General features: G+C 47.4%; 1 protein-coding gene across 2 annotated transcripts in view; it reads right to left on the bottom strand.

Moving 5' to 3' along the window:
• Window positions 1-18,319, bottom strand: part of EBAG9 (estrogen receptor binding site associated antigen 9) — a 202,548-nt gene that overhangs the window by 127,577 nt on the left and 56,652 nt on the right. For both annotated transcript variants that reach the window (XM_078686873.1, XM_078686874.1), the window contains one exon: window positions 4,487-4,565. In XM_078686873.1, the coding sequence (XP_078542999.1) occupies window positions 4,487-4,565 (79 nt within the window). The remainder of the gene's footprint in view (window positions 1-4,486; window positions 4,566-18,319) is intronic.

The following is an 18,319-nucleotide window of genomic DNA, read 5'->3' on the forward strand; positions in this document are numbered from 1 at the left end:
TCCATGGAACCCCCTTTGACCCCTGCAGAGGGCTGCTGTTAGGAGGCGCACTGACAGTACGCCACCTTTTAAATGGCACACTGTCAGTGTGCCTCCTGAGGGCTTCTTTGACTCTGTGCCCGCGTCTGTAATATGGCGCAGGGTCAAAGGAATTCCCTCATTTGTATAGGGCATGCCCCTATGCAAATGAGGGAACACCGCACCAGCACTATCTGTATTATAGAAGGGGACGCACAAGCGTATGCCCCCCCTTCTAGAATACCAAGGTGCCCAGTGGGCAAGCAAAGCGGGCGCAAATGCCCATTGCACCCGGGGCACTTCCTGCAATACAGCTTCTGGCGAGCAGTGCAGAAGCCCCAAGGCAGCCAAGCTACGCAGAAACATTGTTATAAGTTCTCGCTATCCACAACCAGAGACTCGAGGAGAGCTACACAAAAAAGGTGCAAATCACAGGGTCGCAGCAAACATTATACAAGGAACACAGGCAAGAGACTATGAATTACCACTATGTTGAGCAGTGTATAGTTTACCTTCTATCCTCTAACTATTAAGGTATTTATAACTTCCTGAAGTATAATTAAAGAGTTTTTCCCCCACAACCCTGGCTGGACATTGACATCTTTATTGCACTGTGATAGCTGTGTTGTCCTGTACCTAAACTTGCACTATGCGGCTTATATTGGTACTGACTTTCCATCTTTGTCTACTTGGACAGTCAAGGTCGCTTAGTGAGGCTGTCTATTTGTCATGTACTATCATTAAGAGAGGTGGTCCCAGCAAATCCATGTCCTGAAGACAAAGCCTAGCCATAACAGAGGGCTAATTCTCAAAAGGCAGGTCGCATTGCCTCGATGTCCACAATATCAGCCAAAAGCAGTCTACAGGTCCCTTATTGGACAAACACTTTCTATTGTAATGGTAGCACTGTACTCACTCGCTCTCCATGTACAAATAATTATCAGTCTGATGTAAATTACTTAGTTGTACATTGAGTTCAGGCACATACAATGGTGGAGGGCAGAAGGTCGACATACTTAAGAGACAGTTTGGAGTTGTGAATTGCATTTACCATCACTATTAAGAATAGGGAAGATTGTGACAGGAAATCAAAAAAGGTTTTTACCCCTCCCCCACTTGTATAGGTTTTGTGCTCGAGCGCTTGCCTTTTTTTTAATGTCCTGGGCTATTTCTTTTTTTATTAAATGTTTTATAAATGTTCAATATATTGTTGTGCATTACATTTTTTTAAGAAGGGCAATTGTGGTGAGGTCGAGTTGTTTTATTTAGGGCAGAGATATTATTGTTGTATTGAGACAGTAAATAGTGGATCATATAAATACAAATAATATGGAATATATAAATATATATTGCTGTCCACCACTATTTGTGGCTGTATTATACATTGTGCCCCAGGGAGGAAATGGGCGTGTGCACCAGCTTTGAACGCCCACGTGGCACTATGGTATTACAGAAGAGGGTTGCAGACGCTTGTGCGTCCCCTTCTGTAATACAGATAGCACTGGAGTACATGTCGAGAGAGGGCAGTCCCTCATTTGCATAAGGGCGTGGCCTCATGCAAGGGCGTGGCCACAGGGGCACACATGTCTTTAACAGACACACTGAAAGTGCCTCCTACAGGCAGCCCTCTAAGGGGGGGCGGGGGTATAGGGTAGGGGGCCAAAACGGGGTTACATGGACCCCTCAGACATCCCCCCCTGAAGGCGCGTGCAGACACTCACAGCACCCACCTGCAAGAGGATCTCTAATTACCCCTCAAAAGTGCAGGCAGGTTGCCGCCTGCACAGTGAAACACGGAACAACTTTAAAACAACGGCTCCGTATTTCACTTAAATGCGCTATCCCCAGAGTAGCATGAGTTCGCAGTTGCCCTGGTGGCAGTTTTGCTCCCCTCAAATCATTGTCACATTTTCTTCCCCATCGCACACGCACCCAGGATTGTAAGTGTTTTATTAGTTGCTTACCACTTGATTCAATGTTTAGTAGAAGCCCCATATAATTCATGTTTAGATTTTACTATTGTTTTGACTATTATTCATGCTTATGATTGTTCACTTAATACGTTATATCACAACGCTACATCATAAAGCCCGCTCTGTCCTCGCTGGACTTATAACTGAATTGTTATGCGTGAACTATTGATCTTATGATTATTTTACTACCCATGTTTGACTCATGTTCTGATTGTTACCTTACCTATAACTGTAAAGCGCTCTGATATCCTTCGGGATCTAGTACGCGCTATATAAAACTTTATATATAAATAAATAAATCATTTGTTCTAATACGGTGCACTTTCCTTGTTTTAGGAGGGCACACCTTTTGAAAGGTGCACTGTGGTGAAAACAAGGACAGTGTGCAGTATTTGTAACACAGCCTTTGGTTTCTTCTTCGGTTGTTCCCTTTTCATTGCTTCGTGTTGTACAGAAGTGGACTACGTAACCTATTGATATTTGATGTAATGTGCCAGGGCCTATTTGTTGAGGTTTTGATGAACTAAGAGAAGAGCCTGCCACAAGACCCTCGCAAGTGCTAGAACTGCCTCTAGTACATGTCCAATATTAAAATGCTTTGTTATCACTTCTGTAGCAAAGGGGGAATAGGAAGCTGTTTATCAGCACTGATGCATAACTCTGCTAGCATGTCCAGTCTGGCTTGCCCCTTCCCCAAGCCAAGCCAGGCATGACTGGACACTGGTGAAAACATTTCTGTGCTCATATATCTTTGAAATGGAAATGAAAGTGAGCTTGAAGCACCAGAGCCTAGAATGCCTTCTGCTACATGCGCAATGGTGACCACGGAGGGGGAGGGGGTGGGGGGGGGAGCACACCCCAGCACAGTTCACTCCATTGCATCCTGGTAAATGTAGTACGCTTACTTTCAAAGTTGCTGTAGTCTTCCACCAAAGTTGGTGCAGGTAGTGCTGTTAGCTCTAGACATGTGTTTCTGGGTTTAACCTGTCATCAGTAGAGAGCAAAAAGTAGTAAGGAGCAGAGAAAAGCCATCAGGGGTTGCTAAAATGGTGCCCAAATTTTCACAGGGTCACAGTACCTCTCCACAGGCACACAGGTGCATCCCAGGAGAGCTTTTCAGCTCGTTGGCTCAAGGGAGCCTTTTGAAGACGGGGGGAGGGAGCACACTGCCTCTCTTCCCAGCACAGTTCACCCCATTGCATCCTGGTAAATGCAGTACGCTTACTTTCAAAGTTGCTGTAGTCTTCCACCAAAGTTGGTGCAGGTAGTGCTGTTAGCTCTAGACACGTGATTCTGGGTTTAGCCAGTCATCAGTAGAGAGCACAAAGTAGTAAGGAGCAGAGAAAAGTCATCAGGGGTTGCTGAAATGGTGCCCAATCTTCACAGGTCACAGTACCTCTCCACAGGCACACAGGTACATCCCAGGAGTGCTAGGAGGCTCAAGTGAGCCTTTTGAACACAGGGGAGGGGGCACACTGCCTCTCATCCCAGCACAGTTCACCCCATTGCATCCTGCTAAATGCAGTACGCTTACTTTCAAAGTTGCTGTAATCTTCCACCAAAGTTGGTGCAGGTAGTACTGTTAGCTCTAGACACGCGATTCTGGGTTTAGCCGGTCTCCAGTAGAGAGCAGAAAGTAGTAAGGAGCAGAGAAAAGTCATCAGGGGTTGCTGAAAAGGGGCCCAAGTCTTCACAGGTCACAGTACCTCTCCACAGGCACACAGGTGCATCCCATGCTTGCGCAATGGTGCATGCTCTGTTTGCTGAAAATGCATGTGCACAGCAAGGTTCACGTGGCAGCACATGCCCATTAGTGCTGTAACACACATCAGAAAACGCTTTAGTCAATTGCAGGGTTTCTGTGCGTCAGGACTACATAAACCCACAGGAAGAAGTAGAGGAATTCCCATCTGGCATTACTCAAATTGTAAGTTGCAGCAGTTGCTACTAGTCAAAGGCTTATTTCAATAGATTGATCTTAGGCCAGCGGTAAAATGTAGGATGGTGTGGTTGTGTTCTGAGGGCTGGAAGGCGGACGTTGCAGAGCCTAGTGACCAGTATACTCAGGAATGTGCATATATACTTTTATAAAGGAGGATGGTAAAACACACAGTTATTTGGGAACGTTGCCAAAGAAACCAATGCAGATGACTGAACTGTATTATGTACTTTTCCAAGACCAGCAAATCAGTGCTTTAAGAAAGCTCACTTATGCCTCTCAAACGAAAATAAGGGAACCACTGTTTCCCATTATCCTAACACTTTCTGAAACCTTAAAAACTGAAAACCGAAATTAAAACAAGTGGATGGACAACACATGCAAAGTCATGTTACTGCTCTTGCACTTCGTAAAACACAAATTCTACATACATGGATGCATTTTATTTTATCATGAACTTTAAAAGAAAATACTAAGGGAAAAATTAAGAAAACGAAACGGGTTCACCAAATATATGTCTCATAAAGAAACTTTAGCAGATCAAACCAGCACTTACCTGTTTAGGAACAGAGGAGTAATCTACAGTAGTTGGCAGAGTTATTTGGTCTCCACTGAGCTTCCTTCCTCTTCCCGTCCTAGAAATTGGGGGAACATTTTTAATTTCAAAATGTACAATAGTTTTAAAAACTGCTTAAAACACATTTTTGCAACAGAAATGCCATTTAGAAATAGGACCAGGTTTATGAGCGTTTTTGCGTAAAGTGAAGGAAAGTAGCGAGAGATCGCATTAAGTACTATTGTTGGATTCTCATAGTATACCAATGGACACTCTTAGTAAAGTAAATATGCAAATAATATTATAACAAGAAAGATGTAGTACCTTTTGTTTCATGTGACCAGCAAGTTTAGAAAACTTGACCATACTAAGGGCATTAAGAATGTTACCAAGGTTTTAACAAAATATGGGTAAAACAAACTTAGTTCTGGCTCAACCACTAGTTAATTACGATGGCAGTGCCAAGCTACACTTGTCCCTCTTCTATCCTACATGCATGTAAGTTGTATGGCAAGGTTTAAACAGTTTCATCAATGCATGTACATTGCGGACTTACTCGCATGTGTTATTCATTGAGGCATGCTCGAGTGGGTGGAAGAACTATATGAATGGCACAACCACAGACTAATGGATGAAGTCTATCTGCAAACCCCTATTACTAACTATGTTATACATATAATTCTAGTTAAAAGGTCTGGCTGACGCAGACCTAAAATGCCTGCAAGCCTCTTGTCTGAGAAAGAAGCCATGAAAAGAAAAAGGCAAGAAAAAAAAAAAAAAGATCAGGATAGCTTTCTTTGAATCAACCCACTGACCTATCTCAGCAACATGTGAAGGTAGCAATTATTGCACTGTAATGAGCCGTTTACCTGGCTCATGCAAGCATACATAATTACACTGCTAATGAGTTATCTAAACAGCTTCAGATTCATTTGTGATTACATTCTGAATGAACCATCTTACAGCCACATAAAGATACCTGTAATTCCATTTTAAGATACTGAAGCACCAGTAAGTTTCTTGTTTTTTTCTAAGGGTCAAAGTATTTTAATATTAGGTACTAAAACCTAAATTACACCACACCTATGTTTAAATAAAAGTGTTAAAACTACGCTGCAAATTAAACACGAAAAAGCCCTGTGCTCTTCCTACGCAAAGTTTATTTAAGAGCCACTGGGGAAACCAAGTCTAGGAAAAACGTGTTCTGCAGAATTGTTTGAATATGAATTCACGTTCTATAATAATAAAGCTTCCGGTTAGCGTATTTGTTAGAAGCAGCTGTCTCTAGTTGGCAGAGGTATACACTTCTGACAAATAGAGACACACCTTTTCTAGTCAGGGCAAGGGGATCACACACTTAGATAACCCCTGCTCACCCCCTTGGTAGCTTGGCAAAGCAGACAGGCTTATCTCAGAGGCAGTGCGTTAAGCATTTATGACCACATACAGTAATAAAGTGAATACACTACAAATGGACACGACACAGTAGTATTATAAAAATAAGGATGTTTATATAAGGCTTAGCACAAGACCAAATAACGACAAAAATATACCACAATCTTAATAAATACTCTTGGAAGGAAAAATAATAGTTCAAGCGTAGTTTCTTCTTAGCACTAAGTCTTTAGTAACAAAAGAAACTCTTCTTCTTTAAAACACAGTTCTTGGCAACAATGTAACTCACACGGGAGTCACACGACGTCGAGGCAAATTTAATCCAAAGGTTCGGCGTCGAGCGCTACGTCGAGTCCGGAGTCGCACAGACCCCCACAACACAGTACCTTGGAAAAAGTGAAGCACTCGATCAGCGGCGTCGAGATGTCCGGCGTCGCGTCTTCGGCGTCGATCGAGCCTCGGAGTCGGAGCGATCTGCAGCGGCGTCGACAGATGTCAGGCAGGAGCAGCGCTCACGAGGTGAAGCAGGATACGGAGTCGTCGTCGATGTCGATGTTGCAAGAGTGAGCAGCGCTCATGGCGTCGAGAGGGCTCGGGGTCGATGCGATCAGCGGCGGCGTCGACACAGGGTCACTTGGAGCTGGAGCCGAACTCGCTACTCACTGGCATCGCTACTGGCGTCGATCGGGCCCGGCGGCCGGCGTCGAATGTGCGGGACACGAGAGCTGCATTCACGATGTCGAGCTGGATTCGGCGGCGTCCGTCGGCATCGAGATTGCTGGATACTTCAGAGGTTCTGGACTTTCAGGTTCCAGCAACAAGCACTTTCAGCAAATAAATGAAGTCCTTTGGCCCTGTGACTTCAACAGGAGGCTAGCACTCTTCCAGCCCTTGGAGATTTTCCTTGGAAAAGCTTGAGTACACACACTCAGTTCCTCTCTCCTGGTTCCTTGGCAAAAATAAAGAAGCAACTGCAGGATTCCCCCAACAAACAGCACACTGGCAGAAGGGGTAGGCAAGTCCTTGGATCAGCAGGCTTCTTGTCCTTGGTTCAGGTTTCCTTGTCAGAAGTTATCTAAATTCTTGGTTCAGGGGTCCTACTCTTATACCCCTTTTTGGCTTTGATCTCTTTGTCCATGCAGGGGAATTTCCCCCCATCTTGCGTTTGTTGTGGGTGTTGCCAGGCCGAGGCACCTGGCCTATTCACTGTGCAGGGCAGAGTCTTCAGCCGCCCAGCAGGAGCGGAGCCGGCATTGTCACCGGCAGGGGCAGGGCCATTAGTCGCCCGATAGGAGGTGGGGCCAGGAAAGTCCCTGGCAGGCACAGAGTCATCAGTCGCCTGGCAGGGGGGTGGAGCCAGCATTGTATCGGGCAGGGCAGGCTATCAGGAGCTACACTTCCCCTACTCTCAATGCAAATGCCCCACTCACCCCACACTGACTCATTCAGACCTCTGGAGCCACCCAGCTCCTGTCACACGCACACCAGAACCAGCAGAGACCGGTAGACAGTTAGACAAGAAAATAGCTACTTTCTAAAAGTGCTATTTTCAAACACAGAGTCCAAAAACCATCCACCCAAACGGATGCGTTATTAAACCCTGAGTTCAGGGATACCAAACTCGACATTGCACCATGCTCCCCGAGCCCGCTAGGATTATAGCCTTAATAATCCTGGCAGCCCATTCTAACTGATGGAGAGCAGGTAACCTTACAATAGTGAAAACGAATATGGCTGTAATTCACTATTAGGACATGCCAACCTTGTCAGGCTTGTCCTACCTTATGCTTACAATGCACCCTGCCCTTGGGCCTACCATAGGGGTGACTAACATGAAGTTAAGGGAAGGTTTAGGGACTGGCAAGTAGGTGTACTTGCGCAGTCTGCGTGACAGTACCAGACTGCACGTAGGTCTAGCAATGGCCGACCTGTAGACATACTTTTACTAGGCCGCTTCTGTGGGTGGCAAAACACATGCTGCAAGCCCACTAGCAGCATTTGTATTTACAAGCCCTGGCACTCCTGGTGCACTCTACTAGGGACTGACAGTAAACCAAATAAGCCAAACATGGAATTCAATCAATACAGCAATTTCACATAGGGAGCACTTGCACTGTGGCACTGATCAGCAGTGGCACAGTGCCCAAAGCATTATACCAGCAAAAACATCGTAAACAGAGGAGGCAAACAGAAAAAAATGGAGGAGAGACTCATGCCAATGATGTCAGGTCTAACAGTATTATATTAGAGTAAAGGGACATAACACTTCCAAATGTGCGTAGCAAAAAAGGGATAACCTAATGGAGAACAGTTACAAATGGACACAATCTGATATGCTGTGAAATTACAGCAGTCAAATAAACAAAGGCCCTCACAAAAGAAATGTACAAAAGCATTGGTCGGAGGGGAACTGCTAACGCTAGGATGTGCTCTGTGCTCACATCAAAAGCATCCTGATATCGTAGGCTTAAAGCACAAAGGTAAAACTAAAGTAATTATAAAGTAGCATAACTACCTTAAGTGCGGAAGTGCTCCTTGTGAAAGAGCAAAATGCAGTCACTCAAAGTGCAATTAACCAATGACTTGAGGTGACAGACCCATTGCTCCATGCTGTAGGCTGAAGTGGGCAGAAGCAAAATGGGAATGACAACAGACCAATGGATCAAGAGATGCGTCTGAAAGCCCCTTTAAGTTAGTATACTATACAAAAAGCATTGGCTAATGTCAGACCTACAAACAAAAACGTGTTTTATATAGTGCTTCGCAGAGCATTTCTGCAGTTTCCATGCACTATAAATAATGGGCGTTACCATTACTCCATTGTAAAAGTAAAACATTTCTTTAATGGTTGTGGAACACCTCAGACTGAGTAGAACTCATGAAATTGGGGTGCAAAGTTTAAACTATACACGAGGTGAATTCTGCAATAAACGCACCGGATCAGAAAAACTCCCACATTGAAGTAATGATTCTTACATTTGACCATGAAAGGATTGTATAGAAAACACATGGATTTGCTCAAAGCCAGCTGAAAATAATGATGTGCTAAGTCTATTTCTGGGGATGGTAGATGAGCCTCTTTATGAATGTGAAAAGGGGGAGCGCTGGAGGGCACCAAGCAAGATAGCCACACATTAACAGTTCTTTGGCGGCTGTAAAGAATAGCTTTAGAAATCGCAAAGTGAACATTATCATACATCGCAGAAATATCAGCATAGTACTGTCCTGGTACCAACTGTGTTGAGCGATGCTATTTGGAGTTGCCATGCTGCTCCTGCAGCACCGTTGGGCCCGCCAGTATCTTGTGTACGAACAGCAGCCTAAGCAGGGGGAATGGGGAGAGGGTGAGGAAGAGTACCAACTAGGCTCATGCACCAGCAGCAATGCATAGGGACCCCAAACCAAATCCTGCAAGCGGCTCGTGCAGTCTATTGTTGTGAGCTCATTGAGGGACTAGGCGGTGGATTTTGCACCCCCACCGTAAGGGAGGTACGCGAGGGACCAGTGTGGAGAGGTGCAGAGATGACTGGTGCCTCTATAAATGGTTGCCTTGGCACAGGGTACTACCAATCCAGCAAACTGCATGCAATCTCAATTTTGTTACTTGCAAGATGCTAAGTGCATTGCCTACTCAGTACCTCTTGGGCAAAATCCTTCCTGTGATCAGGAGTGTGCTACACAGTAGATAAGCTGCTCATATTTTTCACACCTGACACAATGCTGCAGTAAATTCGCCATGCTTATGTGCTCATTGTGGTTTCTATTGGTGATCCTGAATAACGTTTGAGCTGCTTCAGTATAAGCAGGTTGCATGAATGCATGACAGGGGTAGGTGCTGTTCTGAGCAGATCACCGCTGATTAAACATTAACCGTGGAAACCCTACTTTTTTATGGCCAGTTGAGGATGCCATTGCACCTCTACAACAAGGATATAGTTGCATAATACAGCTGTCTCATACACATCTGTCAGTAAAATCAGAAATAATGACCTCTTATCCAGAATAACATTTCATGTTTTGTGTCAGAAAGGGGGAAATCAGACGCTAAACAACCAAGACTCAATTTCTGGAGTCGCAAAATTACATGCAATATCAAGTAAGATGACAAAGTAGGCCCTTCGCTACATGGTCCACAGAACCCTGTAGTCACAAAGGATTGTGGTGTAAAGGGCTACGACTGGGAATGAAGGACAGCCTTGCTACTACAGACTATAAAATAGACTCACTTGCAAAGCAACTGGATGACTCGAAGGATTGCCTCGACAAACTGCAGACACCCAGGTGTCTGGAGATGGCAGAACATTTCAGATGCAGTAGGCGATATGGTAATTTAGTCCAAACTCCAAAAAGATGTAGAAAGAGAGCTTGAATAACAAACTCAAAACAGAGGACCTCAAAGCACGATCCAGGCGGGGAAATTTGCACATAGCCGGAATTCCAGAATCAACATAAATGGGCTGTGTTGCAGATTACATTAAAAGAATACTCTGACATTTTTTAAAAGACAATTTATCTGTGACCTTTGTGGTGGAGCTAAAGCATTGCTTCATTTCACGCAAGCCAGTCCTTAGAGCTGCTCCTAGACTCATTGTAGCCGAACTGCTGAACTATGAAGATCGCAATACAATTTTGAAAACTGCGAGGGAAAAAGCAGTCACAAAACATAATAGCGCAACCCTGTGTTTTTCTCCAAATTTGACCCAAACATTCAGGAGGAGAGAGAGAAATTTACACCATCGAAAAAAGGCTAGGCAATTTGCGCATTCGGTACTGCATGATTTACCTCCACAAAGCTCAAGTTTGGCACAGATGGCAAGTCACAAAGAAGTGGACAAATATATCTGTAAATTATCCCAGGCTGCCAAGAGAGTATGCAGACACCATAATGGCTCTACAGAAGGCCACCTACGTGATGTTGAATGGGGTTTTTATGCGATCAGCTGACAGGTAAATAAGTGCTCAACTAAACATAGGTCACCATGCCCTCTGACATTCATTTCCTGCGTGCAAATATTTATATCAAAGCTCTTACTTTGCCAATCCGGGGTTAGAGATGATTTTCGTTCTGGTAACTTAGCAACTTTGAATGCTGGCTGACAGTGACTGATTGCCGTCTTTGCTGGGCGGTTTTTCCTCTGGTAGGAGCTGATGTGCCACAACCTAATGGTGGCTCTGCTCTTATTTAGGGTTGGCGTAAATAATAGGTGGAACTTGCCCAACCTGAACCCCTGTGTAGAGTAGGTTGACCTCAGTATTGGTGGCTTCCTAGTACCTTATTATACCAATCTCTGGTGGTTCTAGCTTTGACTTACATCTGCCATGGGTTTGCATAAGAAATGGAAATTAGAGCCCGCCACTCTGCTTGACTCAGTTTTTGTGGCTGAAGTCCAACAAGCCATTCTCAACAATTCTGCTACAAATAAAGATTCAGTGGAGGAGTTTTTAACTCTCTGTGAAGCTTTCAATGCTGTTATTAGGGGTGGACGCATTGCTAAGGGGCATGGAATTCTGAGTTCACTGGGAAGGAGTAGTTTCTGTCCTGTAACTCCAGTTCTGTAGTAGGGGTATCTCTGTTATAGTCATAATCTAGTGAATAGTCCCGCCCATGTGCGAGGACCCCGGCAATCAAAAATAATCTCTTAAATTGTCAGAAAATTGCAGAACTGCAAAGACACTTAAGAGAAAATTTAAAGACAAATAATGCAGCCTATATCCACAGGCTACACTGTCCAGTACTTCAACTAGAAAATTCCACCAAAAATCCACAAACAGCAAAGCCTGTCCAGATTTCCCTTGCTTTTACTGCAAAACCCCTCATAAATGATAGAGAGGAAGGCATGGACAGACAAGCCCCATAGGCTGCCATTTTGTGGCTTAAATAGGATACTGTGCCTTTAAGAGAACCTTCCAGAACTTTCTCCCAGTATCCCAGAATGCATAGCAGGCCCAACTTACTTTCAGTTCTTTTTGAAGGCGTAACACGCCAGACCTGTCGCATTCCTTAAAGGAACATGTCTCTCTCTCCACCGGGGAGGCGGGAGGGCGCTTATGACTATAACAGAGATACCCCTACTACAGAACTGGAGTTACAGGACAGAAACTACTCCTTCTGTAGTAGGGGATCTCTGTGTATAGTCATAATCTAGTGAATAGAATGGCAAGCCCATCCCCACACCAAAGCGGCGGTGGAGAAAAGAGAATTAACACCACTATTGTGCGAACAGATTTCGCAGTGAAGCCTGTCCAACCCGAGCATCTGCCCTGGCATCAGTGTCCAGGCAGTAATGCTTAGCAAAGGTATGAACAGACTTCCAAGTGGCCGCCTTGCAGATTTCTGCAATCGGAACATTACGGAGCAAGGCTTTCGTGGCAGCTTTGCCCCTGGTGGAATGAGCCTTAGGCTTACCTCCTAAGGTCTTATTAGCTTTTTGGTAACATAGCTGTATGCAGGACACAATCCACCTAGAGATAGACTGCTTAGAGGTCGCAAGACCCGTCCTGACTGATCCATAATTGATAAACAATTGGTCAGACCTACGAATATCTTTGGTCTTATCCAGATAAAATTTCAAGACCCTCCTAACATCCAGGGAATGTAAAGACCTTTCCGCTGGAGACGAAGGATTCTGAAAAAACGTAGGCAAAGTTATAGTCTGGTTAACATGAAAATCAGAAATAACCTTGGGAAGAAATTTAGGGTGAGTACGCATAACAACCTTAGCAGCATGAAATACAGTATAAGGTTCTTGACAACACAACGCCTGAATTTCACTCACCCTGCGGGCCGATGTAATGGCCACGAGGAACGCCGCCTTCCAGGACAGGTGCTGCAACGAAGCCTTATGAATAGGTTCAAAGGGTTCCTTCATCAATCTGGACAGCACCACATTCAATTCCCATGAAGGCGAAGGAAGCCTGACAGGAGGGAACACTTTCTTCAAGCCTTCCAAAAAATCTTTGATCACAGGGATCTGGAAGAAGGAAGTCTGTGAAGGGCATTTCCTGTAGGCAGTCAAAGCAGCAAGATGAACCTTAATAGAATGGACATTAAGGCCAGACTGCGCCAACTGTAGAAGATAAGGAATGATGACATCTTCTTTACATGTCGTCGGGTCATAGTTCTTGGACTTGCACCAGATGCAAAACCTCTTCCACTTGTACGCATAAGAAGTCCTAGTGGAAGGTCTCTTAGACTCCTTCAGTATGTCCATACAATCTGCAGGAAGATTCAGATGGCCATATTGCACTATTGCAGGAGCCATGCTGCCAAACTGAAAGACGAGAGGTTGGGGTGCAACATCAGCCCCCCGAACTTCGTGAGAAGGTCCGGCCTGCACGGCAGCCGCATGTGAGGAAGGAGAGACCGGTGAAGCAGGTCCGTGAACCACCACTGTCTGGGCCATTCCGGGGCAATCAGTATCATCCGCGCCCTGGACTGGGACAGCTTGATGAGAACCGTCGGAATCAGGGGAATGGGCGGAAAAGCGTACAGAAAGCTGTTCGACCAGTTGATCCATAACGCATTCCCCAGCGTCCCCGGCTGGTAGTACCTGGAGGCGAAGTCTCGGCATTTGCTGTTTTCGGCAGTGGCGAACAGATCTACGTCTGGAGTCCCCCACCTTGCGAAAACTTCTCCTAGCACTTCGTCGTTTATGACCCATTCGTGGTTTTCCTGTATCAGTCTGCTCAGTGCGTCTGCCTGAACATTCTGCACACCTGGCAGATGTGTAGCCGTGATCGTCAGCCCTCGAGCCAGAAGCCAGTGCCAGATCGCCTGCGCCTCCTGCGACAGAGTGCGTGATCTCGAGCCCCCCTGCTTGTTGAGGTAATACATCGTGGTCGTATTGTCCGTCTGTACAAGCAGAGAGTCGGTCTGGAAGGACGGATGAAAAGCCTTCAGTGCCAAGTGAACAGCTCTGAGTTCCAGGAAATTAATGTGGTACGTGGACTCCATCGAGGACCACGTTCCCTGTATCTGTAAGTCTCCGGAGTGCGCTCCCCATCCCTGGAGAGAAGCATCCGTCACAACAATCTGAGTGGGAATGTCCTTGTGGAAGGGAACCCCTCTGAGGAGATTTCTCCGCTGAACACCACCACTTCAGAGACTGAACAGCATGCAGAGACAGTCGTATCTTGTCGTCCCAAGATCCTCTCTTCTGATCCCACTGATCCTCCAAGCACTCCTGCAGCGGTCTCATGTGCAGCCGCGCATGTGGCATCAGGAAGATGCAAGAGGCCATCGAGCCCAGTAGAGAAGACACTGTCCTCACTGTCGTAGATGGAGTGGACATGAGAGCCTGAGCCTTCCGAAGCAGTGATAACCATCGCTCTTCCGAAGGAGACACGCTTGCAGACAGTGTATCAATGGAGGCTCCCAAGTACTGAATTGAATGCACTGGACCGGAGTCTGGACAGACTTGGACATGTTGATGTGCAACCCCAGCTTGTTCATTAGAACGCACGTCTTCCGGAAGTGTGCTTGCGCTTCCGTGAAGGAGGAGGCCTTGATCAACCAGTCGTCCAGGTACGGGTAGACAAACACCTTGTTCTTCCTTAGGTGTGGCGCAGACTTCAGTCCGAATGGCAGTACTGTGTATTGATAGTGATTGGCGCCGACTTGGAACCGCAGGAACTTCCTGTGTTTGTGTGCAATGGGCACATGGAAGTACGCATCCTGGAGGTCTATGGCACACAGCCAGTCCCCCCGTTGCAGCTGAGGATAAATCTGATGCAACGACAGCATGCAAAATTTTTCTCTGCGAATCCATTTGTTTGCCTGTCGCAAATCCAGAATGGGCCTGAACTCGTTCTTGTCCTTTTTGCGAACCAGGAAGAACCTGGAGTACAGACCTCTTCGTCTTGGAGACAGAGGTACGTCTTCTATCGCCCTTTTCCTCAACAGGATATCGGCCTCCGCCTGGAGCTCTCGCAGTTGATACTGTGAGCCGACCGGAGGAATCGATGGAGGCGGGCTGGTGAACCGAAGACTGTATCCATTGCAAACAATATTCAGCACCCACTTGTCCTGAGTAATTTTTCTCCACTCTGCCAGAAAAGATTGAATGCTTCCCCCCACCGGAGCGGCTAACAGTCGCAGGGGAAGTAAGTGCTCAGGGCCTAGACCCGGCCTGGCCTTTAGTCGCTGGGGTCGACTGATGGCCGCCTCTGCCCCTCTGGCGCTTTTGGAACGGTCTTCTGAACTGCTGCTGTTGTTGTTGCTGCTGTTGTCCAGAAGACTGGCCACGTCCTCTGCCCTGGCCACCGAACCGCCGTTGGAACGGACGGTACGCTTTCTTTGCCTCCTTGGGCTTCTCCAAACCCACCGCTGTGAGAGTGTCGGCCTCCGCCTTCATGCGGGCCATTTCATCGTCAGCGTGCTTCCCGAAAAGGGTCTCGTCAGAGAATGGAAGGTTGGCAACCCTTTGTTGAGCGTCCGGTTTCAGAGACGTGAGACGCAGCCATGCATGTCTCCGTTGGTTAATTCCATGGCAGAAACCATGTGCCGCCAGCAGTGAAGAGTCAGCTGCAGCACTGATGACTTGATTCGCCACCAACATCCCTTCATTCAGCACCTCCTGAAAGTCTTCCCGCTTGTCCCGCGGGCGAAGTTCCACAAATTGTTGAAGGGATTCCCAAAGGGCTCTGTCGTACCGACCCAACAAGGCGGTAGCACTAGCCGCCTTCATTGAGGTCGCTGAAGTCCCACAAACTTTCCTCCCAGATGAATCCAACCACCTAGATTCTTTATCTGGTGGAACCGTGGAGGAAGGCGTGGTGGCGTGCTGTTTGCGTGCCGCCGTCACAATCACCGAATCCGGAGGGGGTTCCACCCTCAGAAAGGTCGGGTCCGAGTCCGGAGCCCGGTACTTCTTCTGTAGCCTAGAGGGTGCCGCCCTAGTCACCGCTGGGGTGAGAAAAAGATCCGTGGCCGGTTCTTCCAGACCCGGCACCAGCGGCAATAGCGGTCGAGACAAATGCTTCTGGTGTAGCGTCCCGAAGATGACTGAAGTCTTGGGAGTGGGCACTGTCAAAGTAATGCCCAATTTCGCTGCACCACGTAACAGCACGTCCTGGAATGACACCAGATCGTCAATCGGCGAAACCCTCGTATCTGGTGAATCCGACAAGGTCGGGGAGTAATCCCTGGTCCCAGACGACCAGGTCCGCGAACGAGACCTGTGCCTCCTGTGGCGCCTTCTGGATCGTGTGGAGGACCTGTGGCGCGAACGTTCCCTTCTTCCGGAACGGGAGCGCGACCTCCCCGCACGTGGCCGCTCCACCGGTTTCCGTGGCGGCGTCTTCCGTGGCCTGTCCTGGGGTTTCGGAGTCGGTGTCCCCTTGGGAGGTGTCGGAAGCAGAGGCAGTGACACCGACCTCGGTGGCCTGACCGGAGGTCTCTCTGGCAAAGGCGCTGGTCCATGAGGTGGGACCGGCGGAGGAGGTTGCCCTGTAGGCGGAAGCGGAGGAAGTGGAGGTAGAGGCGGAGTAACAGGAGGAGCCTCCTTTGGCAGAGGTGGAGGAGTCGTAGGCTGTGGCGGTGTATATACCACCGAGTACACCGAGCCCTGTGACTTCTTCGGGGGAGGGACCTGTGACCCAGACCCTCCAGAGCGTGAGCGACGCCTCTGACGTCCTTCACCAGATCCAGCGTGACTTTTCACGCCAGAATCTCTCCTGCGCCGCTTAGGGGAGGTTGAGACCCTCGGGGACGCTGATCTCTTCCTGCTCGACGTCGAGCGTCGTTTTTCAGGCGTGGAACGGCGATCCCTCGACTCTGGTGTCGAACGCCGTCTCGACGTCGAGTGCTTCTTCCTCGACGACGATGGCCGTCCCCTCGACGACGAACGGTCCGACCTCGACGTCGAGCGTCGACTCTTCTTCCTCGTCGACCGTTTCCTCACCGTCCTCGACGTCGAGGATCCCCTCGACGGCGATCTGGTCGACGGCGGCGTCGCTTCGACGGTGAGCGCCGGTGTCTCCTTCGTCGACGTCGATGCCTTGACGACGCCGTCGGCGGTGATCTCGACGGCGGCCTACCCAGGCCTCTCGACGTCGATCTTCCACGCTGCCTCGACCCGGAGCCCCAGGGAGAAGGGGAACACACCGTCGTCATCCCTCTCGACGTCGTCGATGCAATCGACGTCGACGGAGACCGGGACCTTTTGCTGGTCTTCCTGCCTCTGGGGAGCCCCACAGAGGCCTCAGCAGGGGCAGAGGGAGCCTTCCCAGCCTGCCCAGACCCACCTGCAGCCTGCAGTCGCCTCTCTTCTAGGCCTTGGAGCCTAATTTTCAGCCTGTCCCTCAGGGTCCTTGTAGAAAAGGTCTGGCAGATGCCACAATCCTCAGGGAAATTCTCTTCAGGGAGGCAAAGAATGCAGACGTCGTGTGGATCAGACTTGGCCTTCTTCCTTCCACATGCTGGGCACTTGTCGAACAAAGCAGGCATTTTAGATCCCTCAAAGCCTGAACAAACACACAGTAGTGAAAAGGAAACACCAAGAATCAAATGAGAACACTTTTAATCCAAAAAGTGTACAAAAACTCCAATAAACCCTTGAACAAGGGAGAGCTCAATGCACAGGGTCCTGTAAGCAGGAGCCGGAAAAAAGAACTGAAAGTAAGTTGGACCTGCTATGCATTCTGGGATACTGGGAGAAAGTTCTGGAAGGTTCTCTTAAAGGCACAGTATCCTATTTAAGTCACAAAATGGCAGCCTATGGGGCTTGTCTGTCCATGCCTTCCTCTCTATCATTTATGAGGGGTTTTGCAGTAAAAGCAAGGGAAATCTGGACAGGCTTTGCTGTTTGTGGATTTTTGGTGGAATTTTCTAGTTGAAGTACTGGACAGTGTAGCCTGTGGATATAGGCTGCATTATTTGTCTTTAAATTTTCTCTTAAGTGTCTTTGCAGTTCTGCAATTTTCTGACAATTTAAGAGATTATTTTTGATTGCCGGGGTCCTCGCACATGGGCGGGACTATTCACTAGATTATGACTATACACAGAGATCCCCTACTACAGAAGCAACGTTAGCATGCTTAAGAGGGAAATAGCACAATTGGAAACAACAATTAGCTGCCATAGACTTTACTGTGCACGCTTCCCTTAACCTAAAGAAGATAGTGTTCAGGAAGGAAGCTGAAAGGGAAGATAAATTTTTGGGGAATACTCAGCAGCCTGTAGATTTGGGAAGTCGCACTCCCCAAATCTATTGCACCGAGGCCGCTTATTGGTGTGAATGGATTGACGTAGACATAATTAAGATTAATACAAAGGATGGGCATGCTCTGCACTGCACACACAGCATTCTGATGAACGAATTACAAGATCTGGGCTTACATTTAACTGGTATAAATCTGAAAATAATGCCCTAACTCAAAAAACTGTCCTCCACTCAGCACCTGACTAACCACTCGCAAGGCAGGTGGAGCTAATTGGTT

Source organism: Lissotriton helveticus, chromosome 4_1 (assembly GCF_964261635.1).
Source record: "Lissotriton helveticus chromosome 4_1, aLisHel1.1, whole genome shotgun sequence".
In the NCBI taxonomy this organism is placed as follows: domain Eukaryota; kingdom Metazoa; phylum Chordata; class Amphibia; order Caudata; family Salamandridae; genus Lissotriton; species Lissotriton helveticus.